Source organism: Sparassis crispa (genome assembly GCF_003851025.1).
Source record: "Sparassis crispa DNA, contig_000016F, whole genome shotgun sequence".
In the NCBI taxonomy this organism is placed as follows: Eukaryota; Fungi; Basidiomycota; class Agaricomycetes; order Polyporales; family Sparassidaceae; genus Sparassis; species Sparassis crispa.
The window spans coordinates 698,221-724,897 of record NW_020939763.1 but is presented as its reverse complement, the minus strand read 5'-3'; the positions used below and the strand labels follow the sequence as shown (position 1 = coordinate 724,897).

The window sequence follows — 26,677 nt, the reverse complement described above, 5'->3', positions numbered from 1 at the left end:
TGCACTGCGTCTTCTCCTGGTTGATAGTACTACTGATTTCTATCATGATATTGCGTTTATTGGCACTTTGATTCATGGCTACCTCACTGTAGCTTCACTGCTACTAGGTGAGCAGTATTCTAAATTTCTGACACACAGTATTTGATGAGACACAAGGGGGATTCTCATTCCCGCACTTCCTTGCCCTCCATCGACTGTTCCCGGCTCGGGTGCGCTACCGCCGCCACCATGTCTCCAAGATGTGTCCACGACATTATCGCAAAGTCATCTCCCTCGCACCATATACCATATTTGTCCTTGGTGCAGGAAGCGGGCATTCTGTTCCTCTTCGTGAGTGAATCCTTTAAATTTCGGGCCATTGCCTATCGAGAACTGATTTGTGCTTTTATAGTTGTCACGAACTCCACATCCGTGCAGGATATCATCTGCTTGCTGAAGCGGAGATGCCTGGTTCCAGCTGACCAGACATCCCTTTACTTGTATGCGGCGGTACCGCACACACGGTGGCTACGGCTCCACGAACGACTAGGAGAGCTTGGGTTGGGCCCGATGTCTCACGTTCATGTTCGCATACGTGTCCTTGGTGGATCCAACCCCTCCTCGTCACCGTCACCAAGCAGGGAGCCACACACTCCATCACGTAAGCGAGCACGGCCTTCTACCGCACCAAGTGAGCTGCACACTCCATCGCGTAAGTGAGCGCGGCCTTCCACTGCACTAAGTCCATCCTCGGACGACTCTCCTGCAAAGAACACACGAGCACGCACTGGTCTTGCTCGTACGTCATCACCGTCGGCCGTGGTCATTGTATCTCCGCCGAAACAGCGAAAGCGGAAGAGTCATACCTCTTCCGACTTGGAGGTTTGGGATATGCCTGACGACGAAATCATTGGTATGCCTCAAAATATGCTTGCAGAACATTGCTGACAGTTTGCGTTCGAAGCTCTCGTGCGTAGTGCATGGAAGTCGAATGCATATGATCACTATAATATTACTCTCGAGCGGAACTTCACGAAGGATGGCAAGGCCGACCATCTCCTCTTCTGCTTCAAATGTAAATATGATCCCGCTAACCACCGAACCCAGTATCGCGAGCGGAGCAAGACAAGCCAAGGCACGAAGAACCTTGACCGCTCCACGAAAGCCTGCTTCAAGCGGCGAGGTGTCGGGCCATCAGATGACCCCCATGCGGGTGCGCAGCAGACTCTGATGAACACAATCTCCAGGTATTCCGAAAGGGCTCACCGAGCCATCGTGGCGCTGCGCTGCGCTGCATCGCGCCGGCCTTTCCACAGTGTCGCGGACCCATATTACCTTGAAGAAGTGGAGCTTCTTCGCCCAGGAACTAAGGTACCCACGCCACACATGGTCTCACAGGATGTGCAGCAGATCTACCAAGAAGGCTCTAAGTTCATCAAAGAATACTTCTCGGTTAGTACTCCCCAGCTGAACGATCTCTACCTGACGCTAACATATAGTGTTTACAGAAACTCGACGGAGCCATTCACCTCGTTATTGACGGGTGGACGGCGCCTTTCGTGGCGTCATATCTTGGCATCGTGGTAATCTGGTTTGATGGCGACAAACTCTGGCGCTCCATCTTGGAGTTCGTTCGGTAAGTCATTCCTAATATCTCCAGTGTTCTTGATCCTCACAGCCCATTCTCATAGCTTAACTGAAAGGCATACTGGCCTGTATCTTGCGCAGAAGGTGGCGGACTGCGTGAAACGATTCGGCCTCCAGAAGAAGGTAAGTATGCTCCGCTGCATAAATTCACATGCACTGATACTGTATTCAGCTGCACACACTCTGCATGGACAATGCGAGTAACTGCGATGCGACCGCTACTGAGCTGGAGCCACTCGTTGATAGTTTCCGTGGTGCCATGTCGCGCACTCATTGCTTCCCGCATACAGTAAATCTCATTGCCAAGGTAAGCCTGGTGCACGTTCTCATTGATTTTACCACTAACAGCCGTCGACAGGCATTCATCTCATTCTTCTTTAGGCAGCCCAAGAAGAAGAAGGTCGTGAAGGTCGCCGCGGGATCGAAGCGCAAACGACGTGGTGCTGGTGCACGCCAGCAAGCATCTGCACCTGAAGCACCGCCACCCGGAGAGCCCGAGACTCAAGAGGTGGTGCTTGATTACGGGGACCCTTTGCATATCATTGACGAGACAGTGGATGGCACCCATGAAGATGATGATATCTCTGCTCTTGATGATGGGAAGGCTGCTCACGATGAGGCTGCGGTAAGTTCGGTACATGCTCAAGCAATTCGCATTGCACGGGAAGACTACCATATTACAATGACCGCACAAGAAGAATCCGATGCACAGAGTCTATTTACCAAGGTAGCAGGACTCGCTCGTCACCTTCATGATTCACCCACCCTGCAGGAGAAATTCGAGAAGTTAGTTGATGCCCAAGCAGACCTTGTCGGAAGCAAGAAGGCTCTTGACCGTCGAGTAGCCACGAGATGGAACAGTGATTTCGCATGTCTGAATGCGCACATCCACTTCGAGACTCCTGTGCGACAGCTTACTAGTGACCTGAAGAATGAGCTACAGGGGTACGCGCTGACTAGGGAACAATGGTCGCTGGCTAAGCAGTTGGGGCCAGTTCTTGAGGTACGTCACAGTTACTCGGTAGATGGATTTGAGACCTGACGTCGAGGTAGATCTTCCAAGATCTCACGGACCTCTTCTCACAAGCCGAAGTTCCCTTGATACACGAGACAGTCCCGATGCTGGAGCAGCTCGAACATCAACTTACGGCAGTCCGCGATGATGTGGACATGGAGTTGCCGTCTGTCATCTGCATCGCAGCACAGGCTAGCCTGCTTGTCGTCGGGAAGTACTATGCATTGACCGACGACACGGATGTATACCGGATCGCTATTGGTTTGTCCACTCTGCGTTGCTGTGACCATTATCACTAATCTCATTTGTACTGACCAGCCATGTGTCCTGACAAGAAGCTCGAGTGGTTCAACAAGAACCCCGATTGGCGAGCAGAAGATCATACGGAAGCAGCGCACATCCTACGAGCGCGCTGGACCGAATCTTATGCTGGTGACTCAAATGACATGTCTGTGAACACTCCCACTGTTTCAGTGATGGCATCCACATCGAAGGTATGACGTCTCTTTGATGCCGAAGAGCAACACTGAGTGGCCTAACCTCATCCACTAGAGAGGAAAGTGGGCAAGCTCATTCCGGAATGAGCCCTCAACCAGCACACATCCCATTGACAGCATAGATGCCTATCTGGAGTCCCCGCTTGTCTCAAGAGATGATGTCAAACAGGCTGGCGGAGTCTTGGCATATTGGGCACAAGCATCGAAAACGCGTCCTCGCCTTGCTCGAATGGCGCTCGACTTCCTCACTGCACCCGGTACGATCTTCTTTCCAGCTATACATAGTCTGAATCTGATGCCTGTTGCAAGCATCATCTGTAGATGCCGAGCGAGCCTTTTCCGGAGGCCGTCTGACTGTCAACCACCTTCAGCACCAAACCTCGTCTCAGTCATTCAAAGCTCAGGTGGCAGTTGGGTCGTGGGCAGGAACTCCTCTATTGCAGGATACAAAGACATGTGCCAGCTTTATTGGCGGTAAAAAACGGTCAACGAGTGCAAAGGGCAAGGAGCGGGAAGTGATGGACGTCGATTTGTAGCACACAGAAATAGTTTTATTGAATAATAACGAGAACGTAGTGCGGGTTACCCGCAGGTAACCCACCTGCGACCCGCAGGTTAACCCGGGTGAAAGTCTACGGGTACGGGTTGGGTACGGTCAGGACCTCTCGATGGTAATTACCTGCGGGTTTGACCCGGATCTAACCCGGGTTAACCCATGTCACTCCCTAGGTAGACCAGCTTGGGGGGGGAACGGGAGATCCCCGCATAGTAGAGGGTGGCCTCGACCTTGGAGATAACGTGGGGAGGGGAGCCAGAAGAGACGCTCGAGGCGTATTTGTCATCGAGACTGAGGTCGGAGAAGTCCGTGTCGGTGGGGGAGCTGGTAGGGCCCTGGCTGTTCTGCCTGGCTAGGGTGATACACTCTTCGAGGAATGCCGAAGAAATCACTAGACGAGTATACGAACGGGTCAGTATAAAAAGGATAGCAGTAAAACGTTAAAGAACTCGCTTGTTCTAGTCGAATACAAGGCTGACATCAGGGGTCTGTGGATTGCCACATCGTGATAAGCGCCTGACGGGCTTACCAAAAATGGTCATTGAACGAAAGTTTTGCGTCCTAATACTACCTCTCTCACGAATATGACAAATTCTGCCTGCAAATCAATGTCCGAAACGTGTTGGCCAATCCGCAAGAAATGACGAAAGTCACGAGGAGATGGGTGTGGTCAAGCTCACAAATACAGTATTGCGCAGAGCACACAGCTTCCATTGATCGCTCTATCTGCGAGGTGCTGACGTAATAATTACGATCGATAGATCGCATGCCATGGCTTTGCTCAACTTGTGCTCCCCAAATTTTCTGAATCCTCATTCCACCAATAAATTTGATCGGATTTCTGTCCATTGTACATCCCAAGTACTGTCTTGTGGGCACCCGAAAATTGTATATTTTTAGCGGTTTTCCTGACTCTTGACCAACGCCCGCATTATGCTGACAACTCGACGTTGCCGGAATGCGCTCACCCTTGCCGTATCAAAAGCGTCTGCGTCTACGAGCTTTATCTCAGAGCTTCTCTTGACAGCACGTGGGCAATCCGTCAGGTCAGCCGGAAATGAGTCGCCGAAAGCTACGACACCTTGACTTGACCTTGACTGCTGAGCGCTGATTACTGAGGCCCTTCTCCCCCTTGCTCAGGAATGGCGAGAGTCATTCTGTCCAAGTCTCACGAGTATGCGGACGATGATCCTGGACTGTCTTTGGACTATTTCTGTCGAGATCTCGAGCTCTACTCCAGCCGCGGTAAACACAAACTCGTTCAAGTGGACCACTACAAGGAGAAAAGCAGATATGGTTAGCGATTGGCTCCTTCTGTCGTATACCTCTCAGGTGTGAATAGCGGTATTAACAATACTCCCATCCAGATCACGAATTTCTCGTGTTCGAGATCACACACGGCAATTATAAGTCAGGTTCTGGAAAGGACAATATATATTTGCGCATGGAGCGACGCCCAAGCGGCCAAACCCCTCTACATACAGCAGGGAGCTTTCAGCGGGTAACAAACGATACCATCAAGCGTGTACGACCCGATTTTGACTGGTCTCCATATTATCATCTCTTCACCGTCTCCCGCCATCCAGAGAAGGAGCTCTCGCTGTCAGACATCTGCAAGATGTACCAACCCATCCGCATCATATCACCAACGTATGATCCAGTCTCGCACAACTGTTATTGGTTTTGCAACAAATTTCTGCAAAATCTCGCGGAGGAATTACAGGTCTCTGGGTGTCCAGGGAAAGATTACCGCTTGCGAAGCACCTTTGCTGTAGGATTTACTCGGGTGTACCCTAATCGGCTCGCTCGTTCAGCATTGTTTTCATTCGGCCCTGCTGAGGACGCGGGGGAGACATCTGGTGAATGCTGGTGTCTGCCGGTAATGATACCATGGCGGGCGAGTAAAGCAGTGAAACGTAAGGCAAGCGAAGGCGGAAGGTTCGTTTCCGCTTTCGCCTGCTATCCAGCCGCTGACATCCTATATATTCCAGTGCAGCACAAGTCATCGAAAAGCCATCGGATGGGCTTATTAGTATACTTCCTACTCAGAGCCTTCCCCGAGTTGTAGCAGGGCCATCACAGGAGAAGTATCGGATAAACTACGACTCTGCTCCGGATATTACTGCCGAGAGAGAAAATGTGACTCCCAATCGGAGGACGGTCTGGGAACTAGACGAGACTCGTTTGATGACCCTCGAGGATGTCCTGCAGCAGAAAGTTTGTATTTGGTCTCATTAGTCGTATGTACTCCTGGTCCACTTACCAAATTGTGCAGATTTCTTGGCAACCTGAGGCTGTTGAAGCCGTCGCCCATGCAATCACAGTTTCAACAGCCAAAAAGAAGACGAACAGGCCCATAGCATCACTAATATTTGCTGGACCAGCAGGTCGTCAACAAAGGGATGTCGCTGAAGCAGTGAGTACTTATTTGGACGTCATCTTTCAGCTTATTGATGTCATCTTGCAGCTTGCACAGGAACTCTTCGGTAATTGCTCCCTCATCATAGAAATCCTGAAGATCAAATCCTCATACTTCGGCGACGAGGTGTGGTTTTCGGTCAGTTTAATCGCGCCAGAAGATCATTACTGGGTAAATTAGACTGAACGGCCATGTTCCACGTATCAGACTGGTTGTTACCCTCGCAGAGAAAGCCACTTCCACTATGATTCTTTCGGTGGGGAACAGCTCCTGCAGTTTGTCAACCAAAACCCCCGCTGCTGTATCCTGGTCACAGAGAGGCGCGTTACAGTTCACACTTCTGGGCGCTCCAATAGCTGACATCTGCGTGTAGAATCGAAAACATCCCGCCCAAGATCTTGGAGGTATTTCTACGAATCCTAGACCAGAGCCAAATTCATGATCAAGATAGAGTTGTGGATTTTCGGTACGCATTTTATGCTCCAGCTGTACACCATGCTATTCCCGCTGAAACGATCGTTGGATGGTATCCATCGACGATGTTCCACCAGCGAAACAGTTTTGATCCTGAGCACCGGTGTGGCAGATCGATTTCTGGAGTCCCAAGTGGGTGAGATCCCGGAGGAGAAGCGTCGCAAAATTGACGAGACAATTCGATGCGAACTTGAGAAGATTATTCAGGCCAAGCTCGATGGATCTTCTCCCTCTTTCCTCGACTGGTTCAGTCGTTTCACAATTGCTCCATTCGTACGTATGGTGATAAGGGATACGATACCGCGGGCTGATGCGTCATGCATACAGCGCGCCTTATGGGATCCGGAAGCGAAGAAAGAAATAATCCAGAAGGAAGTGCAAGACCTGCAGCTCTGCACAGACGTCTCTATCCACGTCAACGTGAAGGCTGAGAAGTGGCTTATGAAGCGGGGGGTTGACTTCGAGCATGGCGCAAATCTAGCGTCCGAGCTGATGTCCCAGAGGCTACTACACCGCATAAATGAAGGGGACGTCAGGAGGGGAGACAGGGTCGAGTTCCGGATGAACGCAAGGTCGAACGCTCTCAGATGCGTTGTGCCGACTGACGATTTTTGGTCCCGCTTCCTTCCTACACTATCCCCCACTGACGACGCCAGAGAATTTAACTTTACATCTACTGCTGGTCCAGTTTTTCCCACGGAGGAGTATATGACGGAAATAGTTTCTGCGTAAGAGCGTGATTAGTGCCATTCGACCGTTTGCCATTGACATTCACGTAGGTGCTAGCAGGTAACTACATCCCCACGAGGTTGTCCTTAGTGTTGTGACTAATTGTATTTCTAACTGGTGAGGGGGAAGAGAACACGGCTGCTCTTGGAACTACTCTGGCGTACTTGCACACCACCGAAGATAACACAACACCTCTAAACATTTTAAATCATATTCCAGGATTGCATTTACGTAGTACACAGGGATGACGTTGGCTTTATACACAATCGCATACAAATCTCAGAGCAACAAGCGAAGCAGCTCCACCCACTTCTTCACAAAGCCTTCCACATCACCCACTGGCATGGCATGGATGTTTGCATCAGCGCTCACCGTGATCTTGCCGCCCCAGGAGAACGACCGGAAGAACCTACACGCAGTCATGTCAACAATACTTGCTTACTACGAAGAACAAAAACGTACGGGCCGGGATCGGTCTTGTTCAGGGACACGAAGAAATCGTCGATCTTTATGACGTTCGTGCCCTTAGCATCGCTGTACTCCGGCTGCAGGTAGGTCTCTCCGACGCCATCGCCAGCATACCACGGGCCCATCCACGGCTGCGGCGGACTGTATTCCATAGCAGGAGTAATAATGAGTTACCAGATCGAGTCGCAGCTGAGGAGCGTACTCACGCTCCGCTCGCCTTCATTCCGCTCATCATAAGGTCAATCTCCTGGCAGGCGATAGCCATCAGGGATTCGTACGCGCGCTGCTTCGCGTACTCGTCCTTGACGATCCCCGATAGACGCAAAAGTACATCCCTGTTGTTCTCGCTCGCGGCAGGAACTGCAGCAGAGACGGGCACCTGGATCGCGGTCATGCCGAGTGCGTAGCCTGGGTAGCCAAGCTTCCCGGAGTACGGTGCAGCGAGGCGCGCACGGCCGTCTACGAGTCCGTAGAACACGAACGTGGCGTCCGCAGAGGTAGACGCAATCGGGGGGTTATCGAGGGCGCACACCAGGGTTACTGCAGCGTGAGCTGAAGAAGGAATATCAGCAGAGCCAATGGCTGAGAAAAGTGTGAGCCTTACCGACATGGTTGAACGTGAATCCGCGAGCTTTCGCGGCATCCAACAGCTTCTTGCTCTCCTCAGCGGAGAAAGTGAATGGGATCCGGCGCGTCGGCCCGGGCCCGATGTTGCGTGCCTTGAAGCCGTACTGGCGCTGCAATGGGTAGGAGTTAGCACAAGAGTGAGATGGAGATGGAGGAACATACAGGCATGGCACTGCCAAGATCGCCAAGCATATTGCTCAAACAGCGCGTATAGGTCTCCCCAGACCTTTCCTCGGTCGGACCCAAGACCTCTGAGATGCACGGCAAGAGATTCTTCGACTCTGTTCCCCATTCGAACTTTTCCTGTGCGAGGGCGGGATCGCTCAAATAGAGCGCGAGTTTGGTGAGGACCAGGGTCAACACGATCTTGATCCCAGCTCCGTCGAAAGGGACATGCGATGTGTAGAAGACGAAGTCGTATGAAGTGTCAGAGCGGGCGACAATGTAGAGGAACGTCTGGTCGCCATTCGTCTCCGGGATGGCCTTCTTTCCCAGCTCGAAACGCAGTTCATCAAGGTCTGGCATTCCCTCGACGAGACGGACAGTGCGCTCAGCCCAGTCGTGCACTTCAGTGGTGTCCTTGGCCGTGCGATACGTGATCAAGGACGTGCCTGCAGCGTCGTGTTCGCTGTGGACAGCAATGATGGGCGTGCTGAAGCGAACCGCCGACCAGGCGTCGCGGGCACGGGCAACGAGCTCAGTGGTGGGCACAGGCTTAGACAGCGTAGCCTTCAGTGCGAGGAAGAGGAATTGCTCTCCGTGATTGATGTTGTGGAACACATCCTCGATGTACTCGCCACCGCCGGCCTCACGCTTCCAGTATGAAGCGTCGTCGGGTGAGGCCCGCCATACGTAGCGTCCGAAATCGAAGGGGGGAAAAGCGGGCGCAGTCATGGTCTAAAGCAACAGGTAACAGGGGTGGCGAAATGGAACTCTGACTGGGGGATCTTATGAGGGCGAGGACATACGATCACTGGTAACAAGTAAGCTCACGATCGGCGCTTCGCCAGCATAAGTTGGACGGGTGCCGCGATGCCTTCGATGTCTTCATCAGCGTGAACGTTGCATTTCGCTGTGCGATGGGATCCCGAGATAGAATTGAGAAGGGCGTTCCTTTCAGGATATCGACCTTGCAAGCTCTGAGACCTGAAGCTGAAGCCTGAGGCACGACCTGTCTGTCCATAATTCTTCGGTGTCAGCGAGGTGAGCCATGCCCGCGAGTCAGAGAAGGAGATGATGCTTTCGAATTCTGGTCTGATGCATGAGTATCATCGTGATTCTGATATGTTTGGGCCCTGTAGAAGACTGAGCCAAAGGATATTGGGTATGGTGAAACTTCGCTTCTATCCATCAAGATGGAAGCGACTTCAGCGCCGACGCAAGTTTGTCATGCCGCCTTCGTGGCTCTTCGTGGTCCCCGCAACAGATCCGGGGCGATAATGAGCAGTCTAGCTTTGAGAACCGTACGGGTAGATCAAATAAGACAACAAAAGCACATGATAACATGATGCTGATCGCAGTTTGCGCGTCCTAATGAAAAGACAGTCGACTAGATCCGGGAGCGATCCTCGGACCAACGTATGATCTCCATGCGCTCTACCTGCAGCTCACCCGAGATCCTGCTGCAGTACAGCCTTTTCCAAACCGTCATGGTCGATGAGTGGGTGGAATTTGAGTCTTTTGCGCTTTGAAGCGCGGAGGCACATCTCGGACAAGCACATCATATCCGGGTAGATACGGGTAACTCCAGAAGAACGTTCGTCGTGCGTCTTGTGTGCATTCCTCCAACATCTGTCCGCGAAGGACGGTGTATGCGATACCCCCGGGCGACACCCTGGGATGCTCCGAGTCAGGATTTCGGGGGTGGTGTTGATCATCATTACCGTGACGAGCTATACATTTCAATGATGCCGCTGCAAACTCAACCACATGATATTTACTTGACAGCTTGGGAGATTCATGTGGTACCAACACAGTGCGCAGTGAGTCGCTGGCGCAGCCAAGATCTATCCACACGGCTGCCAGTGCTTGAGCTCACGCAAGTGTTCAAGTTGAAACTCGTGGAAACTCCAGGTGAACACGAGGTGGACCGTACGATTCGGAAGTTGATGATGATAGATCTGCAGCGCACTGAATCAACTTGGTGGAGTTCAGACTCCATGCTGCAATTGCCGCGCAGGTCGAATCTGATTCGGTCTACATTACTGGCATACGCAAACTGAGAAACTCGGGCTCGAGATGATATCCGTGAAATCACGACTGCATGATCGGACAGATTCTCTTTCTCGTGCTTTATTCGCCATGTAGTCGTACTATGCAACGCCTCAACTATGACAAGCGATCTGCAGCTTGAGTGAGGAGGTGTACGTATCCAGCTTTCCTTTATGAAAACTCATGTATATATTTTCATGGTATCCCCTGAAGACCCAATCAGAATACACCCTCGTACACTAGTTCGAACATCGTTACATCGAGGTGATCGGCATACAGTTAGCAGGAAACGAAATACTGCGTGCCTAATATCGAAGTAGAGCATCCAGGGCGACACCTGAAGTAAAGTAGAACTACACCCAGAAGTATACAACAGCAGGAGAGGGAGGCCTATACCTGACCCAGCCCGGATTCGACATCAGTCAACGACTCCCGCTTGGCGGGCAAGTCATCTATATCACGGTGCGTCTCCAACGTCTTGGTGATTTCGATATGGTTCCCGAGTGTAGCGTGGTCGAACACGCGCGTCTCGAGCGGGTACACGTCGCGCCCGACCCCGCGGCTGGCGGAGACGCCGCCGCGCGAGGCGTGGTTCATGAACACGGGCCCGCGCGACGGGCCGGAACTATGCGACGACGTGTCCCCGTGGGAGATGAGGCCCAGGTGGACCGCACGGAACACGCGCGTCGCCATCGCATTCTCCAGTGCAACATTCGGAATAGTGAACATCGCGCGGAAGACGGGCGACACGCTCGGGGAGAGGATCATCGCCATCGTGAGAATGTTCAGAGCGACAGTCACGCTGGAAAGGAGCAGCACCGTCAGCATGAGAGCGTTTACAGAGCAAAGAACGAGGAGAACATACAAGTAATACAGTTGACCGCCTTGGAGGAGCATTTTCGAAATTTTTGGCAATCCGTCACCTCGAGTGAATGACCTGAGTCGGTCTCCAATGCCGTTCCCTTGCATTGAAAAGGAGACGAGCCGGACTGAAATGAACAGGAAAACAAGTGTGTCGTTCACAGTGGTAGTGATTACGGCGGCGGAACTGTACGATTTCACGCTGCTATTGATGCACTTGTCTGTTGTCCCAATGTGCGTGCCGCTAATAGCGAATGGAACTGTGAAGGAGGTGCCGAGAATAGAGAGCCATAGCACCCCGAAAATTACCATGATAAGGCGGGAGTTGTGGAAGACTGCGCAGACGCGAAGATAGAAGAGCGCAGAGGTAGCTGGGACACCGACTGTGAAGCAAGAGCCCAAGGCAACTTGGAGGGCCTGGCAAGAGCCTACCGAAGCGACTGCAAAGAAGAGTCAGTTTTGAACAATTGGAACGTGACGATCAGATGTACATACTCTGGAAGATAGTACTTGTCAGGATGTAAGCGAACGCGCCGATTCTGAATTTTACGACCAGGGTAAACGACATGACCTCTGCAAGCATTAACGGTGAAGGACCCTACCGAGAGATACAATAAATAATATTGGAAAGACGGATAGGAGCCTTGATGATGATCCTATACTCGTCCGGCCATGCCATCATCCAGTCCCAGATGAATGCCTGAGGGACGGTCAATGAGAGCTACAAGTGTGGCACAGAATATTTTTTGTGCTTACAGAGAGGGTGGCAACATACAGATAACGCGAGCCCTCAAAGTCATTGGCAGTGGCAGGCGGCAGCCATGCCAAAGGTGTGTAGGGGTTGGGCATATCCTGCGGTAACGGGTTGGTGGCCATGGCTGAGGAAGACTGAGACGGATGAGGCGGAACAGCAAGCCCGAGACGACATGGAGCAGCTATTGATAAGCCTCGCGCTCGGCGAGTGAGGTGCATGGTTCTAGTTGCCTAGCGCCCCATGATCAATGTCCGCGAGACAACGCCGGAAACTGATGTGGTTGGAGCTGCACAGGCATGAGAAGTTTAGTTGCAAAAGTGGCACTGTCAGGCCCAATCTTCTGACATTTGCAGATGGAGAAATGTATTACAAAGTGCAGTGCGATCAGACAGGTTGTTCTGGAGTTGCCTCAGATCCTTTCGCCAGACATGACAAGGTTCTTTCGTGTGTTCTTGCCCCTGGTAATCGATGATTTCTGCACGTCTACAGATGCCATAGTCCGCCAAATCGGTGTTAGACGAGACAGGAATCACGGGATCAGATGATGTATGATTGAGGTGAGAAGTTGTTGGCGTCGCTGCGATGGAGAAGTTGGTCCGACTCGGATGAAGGATTGAACCGGCGGATGTGCGGAATCGATCTGGGGATCTTGCTTCAACCGGCGTAACGACCAGGATTGGAAGGAGGAAACCGGGCCGACGAACAAGGACTTGAGCTCGAAGGCAGGCCGCAGAAAGCACGCCCAACTTCAGTTCGCCAACACGCTCACCTCCAGTGACCTCCAATGGATATCACCGTACTCGGATCACCCAAGCTTCTCTCGGTCGGCATGCGTATATCACGATTCCATACTACGCCACGAAGTCCGTTTACCTGCCGGCACTGCAAGCTTTCCCTTCTCTCTCGCCCATCTTCTCCTCGTCTAACATGCCCGAGGCTGAGAAAGTGGACATAGCATCCACCCCAAAGGTCGAGTCTATTTCTGAGCTCACTCTCGAGGCTCAGCCTGAGCCTGCACCCGCGCCCGCCCCGGCACCACCGCCATTCAAAGAGGGTGGCATCCATGGCTATCTCACAGTTTTCGGCGCATTCCTCGCCCTCTTCGCGACATTCGGCCAGATGAATGCCTTTGGCAGCTTCCAGCTGTGGTACTCAGAACATCAGCTCTCAAATTACTCCCCATCTGATATATCATGGATCGGCTCGCTCCAACTTTGGGTGTTCTTCTTCTCCGTGCGTAGTTAACCTTCACCCACTGCGTTTATCATCTCACCTCAAGGGGCGGATAGGGAGGAATAATTGGAAGGTTTTTCGACGCGTATGGACCGACAGTTTTGCTCGCGCTCGGCACTGTAGTATACACGTTCAGTATCATGATGACCTCCCTCGCCTCTCGCTATTACCAGTTCATTCTGGCACAAGGCATCACCTTTGGTATAGGAAGTGGTCTCCTGTGCGTCGGTTGCTTCTTGTTGTGTTGTGATTTCATTGATTCCAACTTTCCATTTTACATGCCAGTTTCTATCCCGCTGTCAGCGGTGCTTCGACTCACTTCTTAAAATGGAGGGCTACAGCGATCGGCATCGTCGTGTCCGGATCGAGCGTTGGTGATTATCGTCGTGTATCTCATTGCACACTCACTCACTCATGTATATATCCAGGCGGGGTTGTTTTCCCTGCGATGCTACAGCGTCTCTTCAACGAAACCAGTTTTGGCTGGGCCGTGCGTGTATCTGGATTCGTCTGTCTCGCTTGTGGCATCTGTGCCACTCTCACGGTGTCAAGCCGTTTGCCACGTCGAAAACCAGGACCATGGATCGACCTGCCGTCCCTACGTGACTTCAAATTTCTGCTCTTTTGTGCGGGTGCTGGGATGACATGTTTTGGTGCCTTTCTTCTCTTCTGTTCCACTTATTTCATCTCTGATCTCCCCCTAACAACATTGACAGGTCTGTTCGTTCCTTTCTTCTACATCGTGCAGTATGCAGAGGCGCACGGTATTAGCCAGGCACACGGCTTTAACCTTCTTTCGATCATGAACGCCGGCAGCGTAATAGGGCGGGTGCTCCCAGGCCTTGCGGCAGACGCGGCAGGGCGATACAACTTGTTCCTCATCTTCGCATTCTCGTCAGGCTTATTCACGCTCGTGCTCTGGCTCACCCAGACGCACTTCCAAGGCCTCATCGCTTATGCGGCGATATACGGCTTCTTCTCTGGAGCTGTCATCTCCCTGACCACTCCATGCATTGCCCAGATCTCGCGGATTGAGCAAATTGGTACGAGGATTGGGATGGCGTATAGTATCCTGTCTTTTCCGTAAGTACCGATCACACCTTTCCGACGATACAAGACGTACTGATATCGCACCGTGCGTGCAGCTCTCTCGTCGGCGCTCCGATCGCGGGCGCACTGCTGACACGCGCACACGGGGACTTCCACACGATGATTATATGGACGGGCGTGACGCTGCTCGCAGGGAGCGCCCTGCTGTTGGTGCAAAAGCTCATCCTCAACAGAAACCCCCTTGCCAAGGTCTAGGATACTTTCTGTCCTCATCGCTATGAGTACGCTCGCTGTCTCCGTTCTGCCGATTACGCTTTGTTCATGCCTGTAAATTAATTTCTATACTGTAGTTAGGTGTGTCGTCTGGACTGTGACCAGATAGATATGCACGTTGTACGATTGTAGGGACACATGGACTCGTGACCAGATGGAACCTTCGTCAGCCAGCGGGTGCTCAGTTGAATGTGAGTGGAGACTCTGGCGTGTCAGTCAGATATTTGGCAGGCCTGCGAGCCGCGTCTCACGACACTCTGTCATTGGACGGCATCGAGTCGGTGGCGTGTCGCGTCCTACGTTCCAAACTAACCGCTGCGTTATTGTAATCGTGTACACGCTGATAGGTATTCCCTGAAACACAGAATGATGCGCAAACATTATGCCGGCTTGAGAACGAATGGCTATGATGTATCAGAGTACAGAGGCTGCGCGCATCTGATCGCACATCATCGCAGAGGCATCGGACTCGATCAGAGTTCCGTTGCGATCTCATCGCGGTTCGGTGGCGCAGGACCATTAATGGTACTAGTCCGTACACGGACGGCGCCTTCGTGGCACCTTGATGTCATTCGTGTGCTGACTTGCTGACTGACATGGTACACACGTGTTCTTTTGGAGGTGACATCCTGAGTGCCTTCCTGGGTACCATCTGATAGATAGGAACTTCTGCTACCATTCATATTGCCCTCGGAACAGACATGGCATACATCTGAGGATGCAGGTCCATCGATCCCCGTTCTTCTTGATAGGTTCTGGTCGTTGCACAAGGACTTGCAGGGACGATCTGCCAGTTGTGGCAAACAGCACCGTGCAGCGTGTCGGTGCGTCAGTACGCCATGCATGTCTTGGCGCGATACCTACATGATTTCCGAGACATGCACATAACATACCTGGACAAGTGTGGAACGCATAATGAGGGCGGTACACTCTCCGGCCTGCCGCCATAAGCTCCGTCCGCATTGTGACCGCATCACGCCGGTGGCTGCGCACTCAGTATAAGTACCCAGGTCTATCAGCCTTTCATCAGCTCCAACTATCAGAACATCAGGAAGTAAGGTGCGCACTGAGACCAAATTATCATACCGTGCTGACCTCGGAAAGGACTGCCACGCGCGCGCCATCCAGTGGGTGATCATCATATCGTGATGCCGCAGCTATGTCGCGCGACTAAGGCATGAAGACAGTGCACTATTCATGTTGCTCGAAACCCATGTTCGTGATATTTTTAAGGGAAATCCGGCGGACGTGGAGATAGGTGTGCCAATGTGCCAGACGTCTCACTTGAATCGCCACCGGATCTGTCAATCTCAATCCTCAGATGTAAGGGGAGAGAATGCGGCTGCGAGAATTAATCGTCAAAATACAAACTCAGGAAAGTTCTGCGGAGCGGATCACTCTCTCGCTCGTATGGAGAGTGGGTTCCATACTTCTGTCTTGTCCCGACGAAGACGGCCTCGTTGTCCGACACTCGTTGCCGCTTGGCCCTCCCATGTGCATGAACAGCACGTGACCTTCATATTGATGTCGTGCGCGGCGTGCGCCAAAGTCTTCTTGAGTGTCGACGTGTTTTCTTCCCTGTCCGGTTTGAACTCCCATAGCTGTCATGAACAGAATCTGAAGCATAGTGTCAACGTTGATAGGCTTGTCTTTGGGACTCCATCCAATCCATCGGGTCGGGTACCGCCAGACTAACTTATCTGCGGGGATCATCAATGCGGGAATGCTGTGATTAACCCATCTGTGGGTGAAAGTAAGGTGAAATGTAGACTGATACACGTGGAGCCTGTTGCAAATCGCATTTATTTGACCGTTTCTCCGAAGATCTCAATCTGGGAGACTACTAACCATGGGAGTCAACGTTCTCAGCGTCGCAAAGCGAGCGATCACTGTACTGGATTCAGGGTCGCATGATGCATTCTTCAGATCTATTACCTTTGCAGTATATCTTGTTTCTCGCGGATCTGAATTACAGGAGGCCTTTCTTTGCATAGATGCCGTGCAGCTGCCCTGACCATGATATCCAGGTGGGTTCTCTCAGCGCACTGGAATGATGAAACTTAGCATGAAGTTTCATCACCGCCGCAGCATATCAGCCCGGACTCGCTAGATAAAGCATCGCGGCCATACGAGAGTCTATCTCTACACCAACACATTTCGACACTGCTTACCTCATGTCGGGCGAGGTCGCGATAGTACGTCAGTCCATACATGTCGACGTGCGCCCACTCACGGCGCGTAGGTCGGCATTTCCGCCGAATTACCTAGCGGGTCCTACTCGGAATCTAACTTGGACCATGAATCTTTCTACGAGTTCTTGATGAACCGGGGGCAGTCTTACGAACGACTACCCTCGAGTCGTTTCAATATTGATGCGTAAGTCCACGACTTTGAAATACTCGTTGCGGACGTTGATCCAACATCTTTCGTAGATGGAAGGGCAACGGGCTGGCGGAGATCCACGTCGACCAAGGCTCATTTCTCAAAGAGATTGACATGTTCGACAACGTCGAGTTCGGCATATCTGCCCGGGATGCCCGGTACATGGCTCCTGTCACCAGAAGGCTCCTCGAAAATTGCTTTCTCGCATTACTGGATTCGGGGGTTGACTACAGGATGAAGAACGTTGGATGCTTTACCTCCGGCAATGCATTCGAGCTGACGAACATCTCTGAACCCGTGAGCTGTGGCATGCGTCATCTCAATAATGCTGTAAATTAAGGTGACGCGCTGTTTCAGGACGAGTATGATGCCAAGGGTACCTTCTCTGGTCTACCAGCAATGGTGGCAAATCGTATCTCGAACCACCTTGACCTACTTGGTCCCTCTCTTCCTACCGACACAGCATGTAGTTCTACTCTCACGGCATTGCACCTGGGGATACAAGCAATTCTCAGTGGAGATTGCGAAGCTGCTGTCATTGGTGGTTGCCAGTTGAACCATCGGTAACTCTTCACTGTCATTGATGGAATTATCATCATACCAATTCATCATCTTCTTGAGGTTTTTGGATTGGTTCATGTACAGCCAAGGTGGTATTCTATCCAAAGACGGAAAGTGCAAACCGTTCGACACATCAGCAGATGGGTGAGTTTTTCTTTCTTGACGTTCAATTCGTCCTCAAAACCATGCAGATTCGCGAGGGCGGAAGGTTGTGTCGCAATTGTGATCAAGCCACTCGAGCAAGCATTGAAAGACCACGACCGTATCTACGCAACGGTAAGACCTACGCAGCTACTTGTTCTCACTATACTGACGTAAATCTAAGGTATTGGGTACTGCGATCAATTCTACAGGATCAGGAGCCCCTCCTGGCGCGCCAGTTGCAGAGTCGCAACGTGATGCGATGATACAGGCCTTCAAGCGTGCTGGACGACAACCACAGGAGGTTGACTATGTCGAAGCTCACGCCACAGGTATGTGAGTTATAAATAGCAAGCTAGCCACGGAACTGACTTAGCGAGTTAGGCACGGCTAAGGGAGATCCAACGGAGGCCAATTGGATTGGCGAGCACTTCCATAGAGAGGATGAATTGGTCATTGGCAGCGTCAAGGGAAACATCGGGTTCGTTCGTCCATCTTGTCATCATCCCTCACTAATTGATCGACCCTGCGAAGACATACCGAGATTGCGGCGTTCTTGACATCTCTGTCTAAGGTGATGTCGACATTCAAACATGGCGTCATCCCGCCTAACGTGAATCTTACGAACTTGAACGCTGCAATACACTGGGACGAGTACAAGCTTCGAGTACCGACAGAACCGACAAGGCTCCCTTGTCGGAGTGACCGATCCTTGGTCGCAGTAGCTTGTTCTGGTATTGGAGGCTCCAATGGTCATGCAGTTATTCAAAGCCCTCCCGCAGCGGCACGTTTGTGCGACCAGAGCGCACCGAACCCAGACCGACCTGTCTTGCTCATGGCCTGCGGGTTGTCGCCACGGAGTGCCTCTTCTGTGGCAGAGGGAATTCAAGACCTGCTGAAGCAAGATCAGATCGATCTCTCTGCTTTGTCTACTGTCTTGGGTCGGCGATCGAAGCAAATGACGTGGAGATCATTTGCGGTGTTGGGAGGCTCTCAGTCGAGCTCTCCAGTGTTCTCTAACCCGCAGCACTGTTCGCGTGCGTCGCGATCAACCGTGATGATTTTCTCCGGACAAGGTCCCCAGCACAAAGACAGTGAGTCAGCTACAACGTTCTTACTCGCTCATAGATGACAATATTGACAGTGGGCCGCGTCTTGTTCGAGATGTTCCCCGTTTTTCGCCAGAGCGTCATGGAAATGGACAGTGTTTTCGTGAAAGCCACAGGGAAGTCACTGAGAGCAGACTACGGTCTCTTCGATGGAACGCCGCCCCCGGAGATGTCGGATGTTTGGCCAATATCCTTGATTTTACCCTCTCTCGCGATCTTCCAGATCGCTCTGTATGACCTGCTCGTCAGTCTCGGCGTCAAGCCCGACATCGTCCTCGGACATTCGGCAGGAGAAACGGCAGTACTATACGCCTCGGGCGCTGGGTCGAAGGCGATGGCGATAGAACTGGCTATCCTTCGTGGAAGAGTGTTTTCGTCCCTGGAGTGTATGGGCGGGACGATGGCTGCAGTTTCTTGTGGCCCCTCCGACGCGTCCGAGCTTCTCGCTCAGTATCGCGCTGAGGATCCTGACAGTATCGTTGAGATCGCATGTTTCAATTCTCCCTCTGCAGTCGCCCTTGCAGGCCAGAATGCGGCAATCGATCGAGTGTTGGAGCTTGCGAAACTTCGCGACGTCTTTGGGCGCAGAATACGGACGAAAGTGCCCATCCATTCGTCGATGATGGAAGCTTGCCGCGACGAGTACTGTGGAGGCCTGCGTGAGCTCTTCGAGAGGTATCCAGGTCCCCATGTACCCCAGATTTCGACGTACTCCACATTTACAGGGGAACTCTTCTCCGGACCGTTCGACGCCCAGTATTTCTGGGATAACACGCGCTCCCAGGTTCGATTTACACAGGCGATGGAAGCGCTAGGAAGATCTCAGAATTTGGCGTTCATCGAGAATGCGCCGCACCCAGTGCTCTCGGCATACGTGTCGTCTATGGTTGACCAGTCGTGCCCTGTTCTCTCCACGGTTCGACGCTCGAAAGGCGGGAAGCTCCTGTCCGAGTACAACGACATTCTGAACTTCTGTGGTCAGCTGACTACTGCAGGCCATAACTGTGTCGACTTCACATCGCTGAACACCCGTGCTTGTTATGAACTTGATGTCCGGTTACCTGTGTATCCGTTCACAAAGAAGCAGTTCCCTTTGTACCCAGATACGGCCGGGTATGCGAAGCAGATGGATTCACGAAGGGGTCCTATGAATCACAAGTACATGAAGATGAACAAGGAGACTCATCCCACTCTCGGTGAGCATATCATTAGAGGTGAACCGATCATGCCTGCAGCTGGTTACCTCGAAATGGTGCGTGCTCGATGGACTTCTTGATGCGATCCACCCCACCTGAGAAGGACTTTTGACAGGCGCTTGAATTTGGAGCTTCAGCATTAATGAACGTTAACCTTCGTTCGATCCTATCCTTGTCCGCAGAAGCACCTATCAAAGTCAACATTAACCTTGATGGGTGCTATTGGACGGTTAATTCCGGCACTTCATCATCTCACACTCGAAAGGACGCTGAGATGGCTACGGTAAGGCTTCTAATCGTGGAAGGGATCGACGATGCAGCTGATGATGTCGATCTGATTACCAGACAGAGATTCTACATGCCGATGGATACCTCTCCTTTGAGGAGCCATCTCCTAGCAACACTGTAGACATTTCTGCTATTCGCCAGCGTTGCAACACCTACGTCGATACTGGTATGTTAGCCGTTTCCTGACGTACATTAAGTTCACCATAATTACACAGATTTCTACTCTTCGTTGTCGTACTTCTCGTCATATGGTCCTCATCTGCAGCGTGTAACGAATGCGTACCTCGGCTCGGGTGAGGCGTTGGTCTCTGTCAGAGGTTTGGATGAAACACTGTCCCAGTAAGTAGTTTCATTCTGGGCAGTACATCTTTCCTCACCTATCCACAGGGAAGGAAATTACGTTTTGCACCCCGCAATTCTCGACGCCTGCTTTCACATCATGACTTACAGACCCTTCCACGGAGATTTCAATCCGAACGTCTACTACCTCCCGTCGTTCGTAGATGCTATCATTCTGCATCAACCCAGGCGGCCGAAATATTTCCCAGCGCATGTCTATGCCCATGTTAAACTAACGCAGTGGACACCGGGTTGGTTATTTATATCCCGACGCCTCTATTGCAGGCTGATAACCTGTCGTGTCAGACTCAATGTACTACAACATCGTACTTGCGGACGATTTCGGCAAGGGTCTATGCACGTTGCAACAGTTCAAGATGGCTAAGCACCGCATCAACCCGTTACCTGATATCTCGCGACCGTTCGACATCGTTCTGCAACCTGCTGTGCCACAAACTTTGTCATCCGACTTGAGAGAAGTGCTCGATAATGGATTTAGCAAGAGAAGGATATCTATCAAGGGAGGAGATGTGAAGGTTCAGGTCACTGAGTGAGTCGGTACGTATCTGAAGGAGGGCTTGTGCTGATCATTCTCACAGATTCAAGCATCTTTCTATGGAAGACGGATTGTCCTTACCGCAGGACGTTCAATCTGCGTCCGATGAATTAGAGTATGTCCTGCTGAAGAGTAGTCAGACGTTGCGGGGCGCTATCTTAGCCCTTGGACCGACCAAACAAGTTGTGCGCCTCTTAGTCATAAGTAGTGGTATGTGGCATCCCTTTATTTCGCCGACGGGAACCTTATCGTTCGTTTGCAGTGGATGAATTGTTCGGCGAAGTCAAGAACATTCTCCGGGAGTTCCCAGACCTCTTCTTCGAGATTTCCGTCACCGATGCGCAGAAGTCGGAGCTCGTGGCTGTGGACTCTCGGAGTGGCATTGTACGCGTGGCTGAAATCGACTTGACTGATTTGACGCGCCCACCCCGCATCAATGTTTTCGACTTCATTATCATGCTCGATAAGATGAGCTTGGAGATGAACTTCGAGGCAGTCATTCAAACCTGCAGCCGACTCCTACTTCCTGGTGGTACCTTGGTCTTGACGGAGCTAGTGGGCAAAGCCGTAAATGGACGGTCCCACAATTTCCTGCAAGATCTTGTCTCTCCTTCGTGGACTTCCCCAGAGTATATGCTCAGTCACTACCTTCGTTTGCTTCAGCAGGCCGGGTTCATAATATTTAGCGCTCACTGCATCAACGCTGCCACTGGGTCTCATTTTATCACTGCAGGTCAGCCTGATCCGCGAGTGGATGATGAAGCAGGCCAGGCTCTGTTCGGTTCATCGACTTCTCTCGTCTTTGATTACAAGTTTGGTGGAGAAATTGGATTGCAACAGAAGCTAAGCCAGCTGGATGTCACCCAGAAGTTGGCTCTATGGATTCTCGCTAGCGAGGGCTTAGACGGTGGTTCAGCGATGGGGTTGCTTCGCGCCTTGAGGAGGGAGTATCGTTCGTGGAATATTCGCCTGGTCATATTTCCAGCGCGGTACACCAAGGAGATGCAATTGAACTCACTGAGACGATTGCCGATCCACATTCAAGATGAGATGGAGATCGTGATCTCTTCAGAAGGCGAGCCTGTGGTTCCTCGGATACTTCCCTTATCCCCAATAGGCCCATCCGTTTACAATACCTCTTCAAGCATCGCAGATAGCCTCCCGCTGAATCATGTTAACGTATCCGTCCAATGTTCTTCTGCGCGAGGTGATATCTCAGGGTTCCTCGGTATCGTCATGGAGAGCAACGATGCCCAAATGAGAAGGGGATCTTTGGTGGCGGGGCTGACGGCAGACGTTTCGCAACAGCTTTCAATCGACGCAGAGTCAATTCGTCCTATCTCCAATCACGTAGCGTGTTCTGGACCCGCCGCTGCGTCTTGCATACCCGGATTCACGACCGCGATCGTAGCGCCAGGAATTAGTACTTTCAATCACCTTGACCGCTTGCGATCGCTCCGCATCCTCCTCACGCATTGTGACACAGATATTGGAATAGACGTCAGCTACGTCTATTCCACGAAGGGTGTGAAATTTACACAAACCACGGAGGATGCCCGCCTCGTTGATCTTGCATGTTTGCGTGGCGGAGGTTTCGACTTGGTCATCTCAGGCTACACCGACCTTCCGCATCAGCAGGTGCTGAAGACACTGCTTAAACGAGGACGGGGCAGACTATTCCTATGGAATGACGCTACGACAGGACTCATTGGCATTCGTGAGCATGATCCATGTGGATTCGGCGATGCCCTCGGTTGTGCGCTTGATCTCATTGAGGAGCACATGTCCACAATGGACGTAGGGATGCACCAGGTGATTTCCACCGCTCCCAAGAGCAGTGCTTTAACAGTTGTTCCTACTCGGCGTACTCTATTCGATCCTGAGAAGACATATTTACTTCTCGGAGGAGTTGGCAGCCTCGGCGCGCACATAGCGATGATGATGTACGAGGTAAGCTTGGTGGTGTCCAGTCATCACGGAGCCGTCTGACAGGTTTTTCAACCAGAGAGGTGCTCGCCACATCATCTTGACGTCTCGTTCTGGGGAGAAAAGCTTGCAGAGCCCAAAGAAACGAAGTCCTCGACGCCTGATCAGTTATCTCAAAGAACAGGAACATCTGCACATTCAACTTGAGGCAGTGGACGCGACCTCAGTAGCTGCCATGCAAGCACTCATTGCTTCCCTGCGCAGGCCACTCGGGGGGTGCATGATTTTGACGGCGGCATTATCAGATGGCCTCTTTCAGCATCTGACCGAAAGCGATTTCACAACTAGCTTCGCTTCCAAATCGGGTGTTTTAAACGTCATGAAGGACACTGTGGATATCGCAAGTCTCGATTTTGTGGTTGCCTTCTCCTCCGCGTCCGGACTTTTCGGTGTAGAAGGCCAATCTAACTACGATGCGTACGTCAATATCCACGTCTCGTCTATACCAGATATATTCATTTTTATTCAGATCTAACACTGCGCTGGAGGAAGCGCTGTCCAGCATACCGAACGCATTTTCCTTCATTTGTCCGGGTATCCTGGATTCTTCGTTGATGGCAGTTGGAGATGATCCCAGTAGTGGCAGTTTCGAACATCTCGTAGAGTGGGCATTGTCCACAGAAGGTGAGTTACATGTATTGAAGAGCCGACTGGACCTAATTGTGATGCCTTCTAGACATGATTTGCTGGCTTGAAGATGCGATCTACAGGCAACTTGTCGGGCAGCGCTTCAAACGATACATCCCTGACCTAGATTGGGAAGCCCTGGATCGGACCCTTGGAATGACCAAAATCGGTCAGCATGCTGTTCCGACGTGGACTACTACCCCTGTGTCCACTGCAGACCGTGCAGACGGGATTGCCGAGGTGGTTCAGAAAGTGCTCAGCATCCCGCCCGACGATTTCTCTCCCGAAGTCCCACTCACGACGTACGGTCTGGACTCCTTATCGGCTTCCAGACTGTCATTCGTGCTGCGTCCGTTCGTCGAAGTCTCGCAGATCCAACTATTGGCAAACATGTCCTTGCGTGATCTGCAAGGGAAGGTCTCAGCATCTTTGTTGCCGTCAGCTGCAGGGAAGCAAGAGATCCGGAGGGAGCGCAGCGAGGCCGACCTTATGAACGAATTGGTTGCCAAATATACCCTAGACATGCATCCTCGCTCTACGGAATCTGCGTTGCACTCTCCGCCACCTTCAGAGCACGTCGTCTTAGTTACAGGAACCACGGGAGCCTTGGGGTGTCACATCGTGGCTAGGTTGCTCAGCATGGATGAGGTGAAGCGTGTGTATGGATTCAACAGGACGAGTACAACTGGCACCGCGCTATGGGCGAGGCAGGCAGCAATATTTGCTGCTCAGGGACTTCCTTCAAGTCTTGTCGACTCTCCCAAATTGACTCTGGTTGAGGGCGACCTCGCAGCAGAAGATCTTGGCGTTTCAGGTGACATCATGGACAAGGTCAGAGATATAACATTTTCCCGCGTCATCTGGGTACCTAACATCATCTGTAGCTCGTGGCAGTTACACATATCATTCACAACGGTTGGTACTATTACTTGATATCCAATTATATATACTTATAGCTGCACAGCTTGGAAGGTCGACTTTGGAACGCCACTCGCCGGATTTGAGGACCTGATCAAGGGCACACGTAGACTACTCGATCTCTCGACTCAGTCGACTTTGGAGATACTACCGTCAATCTCTTTCCTCAGTTCGATCGGTGTCTACCAATGTACGTCCAAGATTATATCTATCGTACCACGCGACTGATACCTGCTACTTCCAGTTTCCGATGGTTGTCCTCTTGCTCCAGAGGCACCTATTCTGGACGCCGAAGTCGCTGCTCAAACGGGTTATCTGGAGTCAAAATGGGTAGGTGAACGCGTTGTCCAGATAGCCGCAGAGAAGATGTCACTGCGGACCAACGTTATTCGAATCGGACTGTTGACCGGAAGCGATAATGGCGCTTGGGATACTGCCCACTGGCTACCAGCTCTCGTCCAGTCCGGACCACATGTTGGCTGTCTGCCCGACGGTAACGACGTAAGTGATCCGACGCTGCTTGTTTTGACGTTTACTGACGGGCCGATGACATAGTTCATATCGTGGCTTTCCATGGACCTTGCTGCGGCAGCAGTTGTCGACATGCGCGACACTATGGGCGAGACACTGCACCTCGTACATCCACGGCCAGTCACGTGGGATACCATCATGAAACCTATAGCGTTCATGCTTGCCGTCCCATTGGTGCCATATCGCGAATGGTTCGCTCGTCTGCAGAGCTCTGTCCTGGACACTGCCTCTGCGTCAAACAACTCCAAGGCAGGGGACCGAGTAAGCGGATCCACGATTGACGCGCTGAAGTTGATGGATATGTATCGGCTGGGAATGAAGAACCTGAATCCTCACAGGCGCACGAGCACGGAAAGCATGGGCCTTTTACCGAAGGTCGCTTCGCAGAAGGCGTTCCACGCTTCTGCAACCCTTATGGACGAGCGTTTGTGCCCGCCTCTCTGTCCAGGCGATGCAAATAAATGGGTGCACTATTGGCAGAGCATCAACTTCCTGTCAGGACAGTAGCGGACTTGCATGTCATATTATATGCGTGCTCCGTGCTCCGTGCCGAAGTTATGGCCCGCACTGGTGTTTGTTGTAGTATTTACTTCATGACTTTGTTTCTTGTACGATACGTGTAGATGTCCAGAGAACCAATGCAAGAACAATTCTTTCCCGAGTCATGCCCACAGATGCTGTAGAAGAAGGAAAGTGATGCAGAGTATTCACTTCAACATATAAAAACTACTGAACATGTGCTGAATCCATCAACCTTAAGCAGGTCGTCGAAAGTGGACAAATTCGTTCACTGCGTTTTCTTCCTCCGGCACATCTAGATCTCGGAAAGGGGCGATCAAGCGTACGTGGGGATGCTCACGCACCGCAACTCGTGGCGGTATTTGGAGAGAATCCTGTAAAAATGCATATCCGGAGCGATATGAACCACATCGATTAATTCCAAGCTTTCTATGATCGAAAGTGGCGGATTCACTACTGCGGGAAGTCTCTCGTCTGCCGCGGAATGAGTTATTGACGTGCAAGACACTTAGCTTGAATCATCAGGCAAACAAGCTGGGTGCGGCATTGGACAAGGAAAATGATATCCGGGCCCATGTGCTGATCTGGAAGGTAGAGGAACCGTTCATGCCCTGAAGTCACAGCTGGACGTCCACAGCGCTGGACGCCCCGTACGCAAAGGGGGGGTCGCTCCTTGGCAAATGTAAGTGCGTGCAAGTTGAAAATCGCCATCGGCGTTCCGTCCTATGATC

The 26,677-nt window shown here is 51.8% G+C and overlaps 7 protein-coding genes across 7 annotated transcripts; 4 read left to right on the top strand and 3 right to left on the bottom strand.

Annotated features, from left to right (window-relative positions):
• Nucleotides 1–228: 228 nt before the first annotated feature.
• SCP_1702620 (Putative AC transposase OS=Zea mays PE=2 SV=2) lies at nt 229–3,674 on the top strand (the record flags this gene model as incomplete). Its single annotated transcript, XM_027765048.1, has 12 exons — nt 229–334; nt 392–640; nt 701–892; nt 944–1,431; nt 1,488–1,615; nt 1,671–1,749; nt 1,799–1,933; nt 1,985–2,629; nt 2,680–2,902; nt 2,960–3,135; nt 3,194–3,395; nt 3,448–3,674. The coding sequence occupies 12 exons, from the start codon at nt 229–231 to the stop codon at nt 3,672–3,674; spliced, it is 2,850 nt and encodes a 949-aa protein (XP_027620849.1).
• Nucleotides 3,675–3,846: 172 nt separating this feature from the next.
• SCP_1702610 (hypothetical protein) lies at nt 3,847–4,236 on the bottom strand (the record flags this gene model as incomplete). Its single annotated transcript, XM_027765047.1, has 3 exons — nt 3,847–4,085; nt 4,144–4,152; nt 4,224–4,236. 3 exons carry the CDS (start codon nt 4,234–4,236, stop codon nt 3,847–3,849), a joined length of 261 nt encoding a protein of 86 aa, XP_027620848.1.
• Nucleotides 4,237–4,836: 600 nt separating this feature from the next.
• Nucleotides 4,837–7,319, top strand: SCP_1702600 (hypothetical protein; the record flags this gene model as incomplete). The annotated part of the gene is made up of 9 exons (XM_027765046.1): nt 4,837–4,990; nt 5,062–5,632; nt 5,686–5,911; nt 5,970–6,110; nt 6,162–6,251; nt 6,321–6,433; nt 6,487–6,579; nt 6,665–6,860; nt 6,915–7,319. 9 exons carry the CDS (start codon nt 4,837–4,839, stop codon nt 7,317–7,319), a joined length of 1,989 nt encoding a protein of 662 aa, XP_027620847.1.
• A 276-nt stretch (nt 7,320–7,595) lies between these two features.
• SCP_1702590 (hypothetical protein) lies at nt 7,596–9,305 on the bottom strand (the record flags this gene model as incomplete). Its single annotated transcript, XM_027765045.1, has 5 exons — nt 7,596–7,725; nt 7,779–7,925; nt 7,991–8,336; nt 8,389–8,521; nt 8,574–9,305. 5 exons carry the CDS (start codon nt 9,303–9,305, stop codon nt 7,596–7,598), a joined length of 1,488 nt encoding a protein of 495 aa, XP_027620846.1.
• A 1,707-nt stretch (nt 9,306–11,012) lies between these two features.
• Nucleotides 11,013–12,359, bottom strand: SCP_1702580 (hypothetical protein; the record flags this gene model as incomplete). Its single annotated transcript, XM_027765044.1, has 5 exons — nt 11,013–11,424; nt 11,488–11,923; nt 11,979–12,022; nt 12,086–12,183; nt 12,240–12,359. The coding sequence occupies 5 exons, from the start codon at nt 12,357–12,359 to the stop codon at nt 11,013–11,015; spliced, it is 1,110 nt and encodes a 369-aa protein (XP_027620845.1).
• Nucleotides 12,360–13,164: 805 nt separating this feature from the next.
• SCP_1702570 (Aspyridones efflux protein) lies at nt 13,165–14,775 on the top strand (the record flags this gene model as incomplete). The annotated part of the gene is made up of 6 exons (XM_027765043.1): nt 13,165–13,470; nt 13,527–13,690; nt 13,756–13,844; nt 13,899–14,123; nt 14,187–14,553; nt 14,616–14,775. The coding sequence occupies 6 exons, from the start codon at nt 13,165–13,167 to the stop codon at nt 14,773–14,775; spliced, it is 1,311 nt and encodes a 436-aa protein (XP_027620844.1).
• A 2,192-nt stretch (nt 14,776–16,967) lies between these two features.
• On the top strand, nt 16,968–25,934 carry SCP_1702560 (putative polyketide synthase; the record flags this gene model as incomplete). The annotated part of the gene is made up of 24 exons (XM_027765042.1): nt 16,968–16,988; nt 17,036–17,169; nt 17,226–17,472; nt 17,533–17,738; nt 17,797–17,880; nt 17,928–18,012; nt 18,062–18,209; nt 18,262–18,358; nt 18,412–18,971; nt 19,022–20,238; nt 20,298–20,465; nt 20,528–20,636; nt 20,686–20,809; nt 20,858–21,060; nt 21,116–21,359; nt 21,409–21,575; nt 21,628–23,315; nt 23,371–23,768; nt 23,821–23,975; nt 24,028–24,809; nt 24,863–24,893; nt 24,943–25,086; nt 25,141–25,397; nt 25,452–25,934. The coding sequence occupies 24 exons, from the start codon at nt 16,968–16,970 to the stop codon at nt 25,932–25,934; spliced, it is 7,752 nt and encodes a 2,583-aa protein (XP_027620843.1).
• Nucleotides 25,935–26,677: the final 743 nt, after the last annotated feature.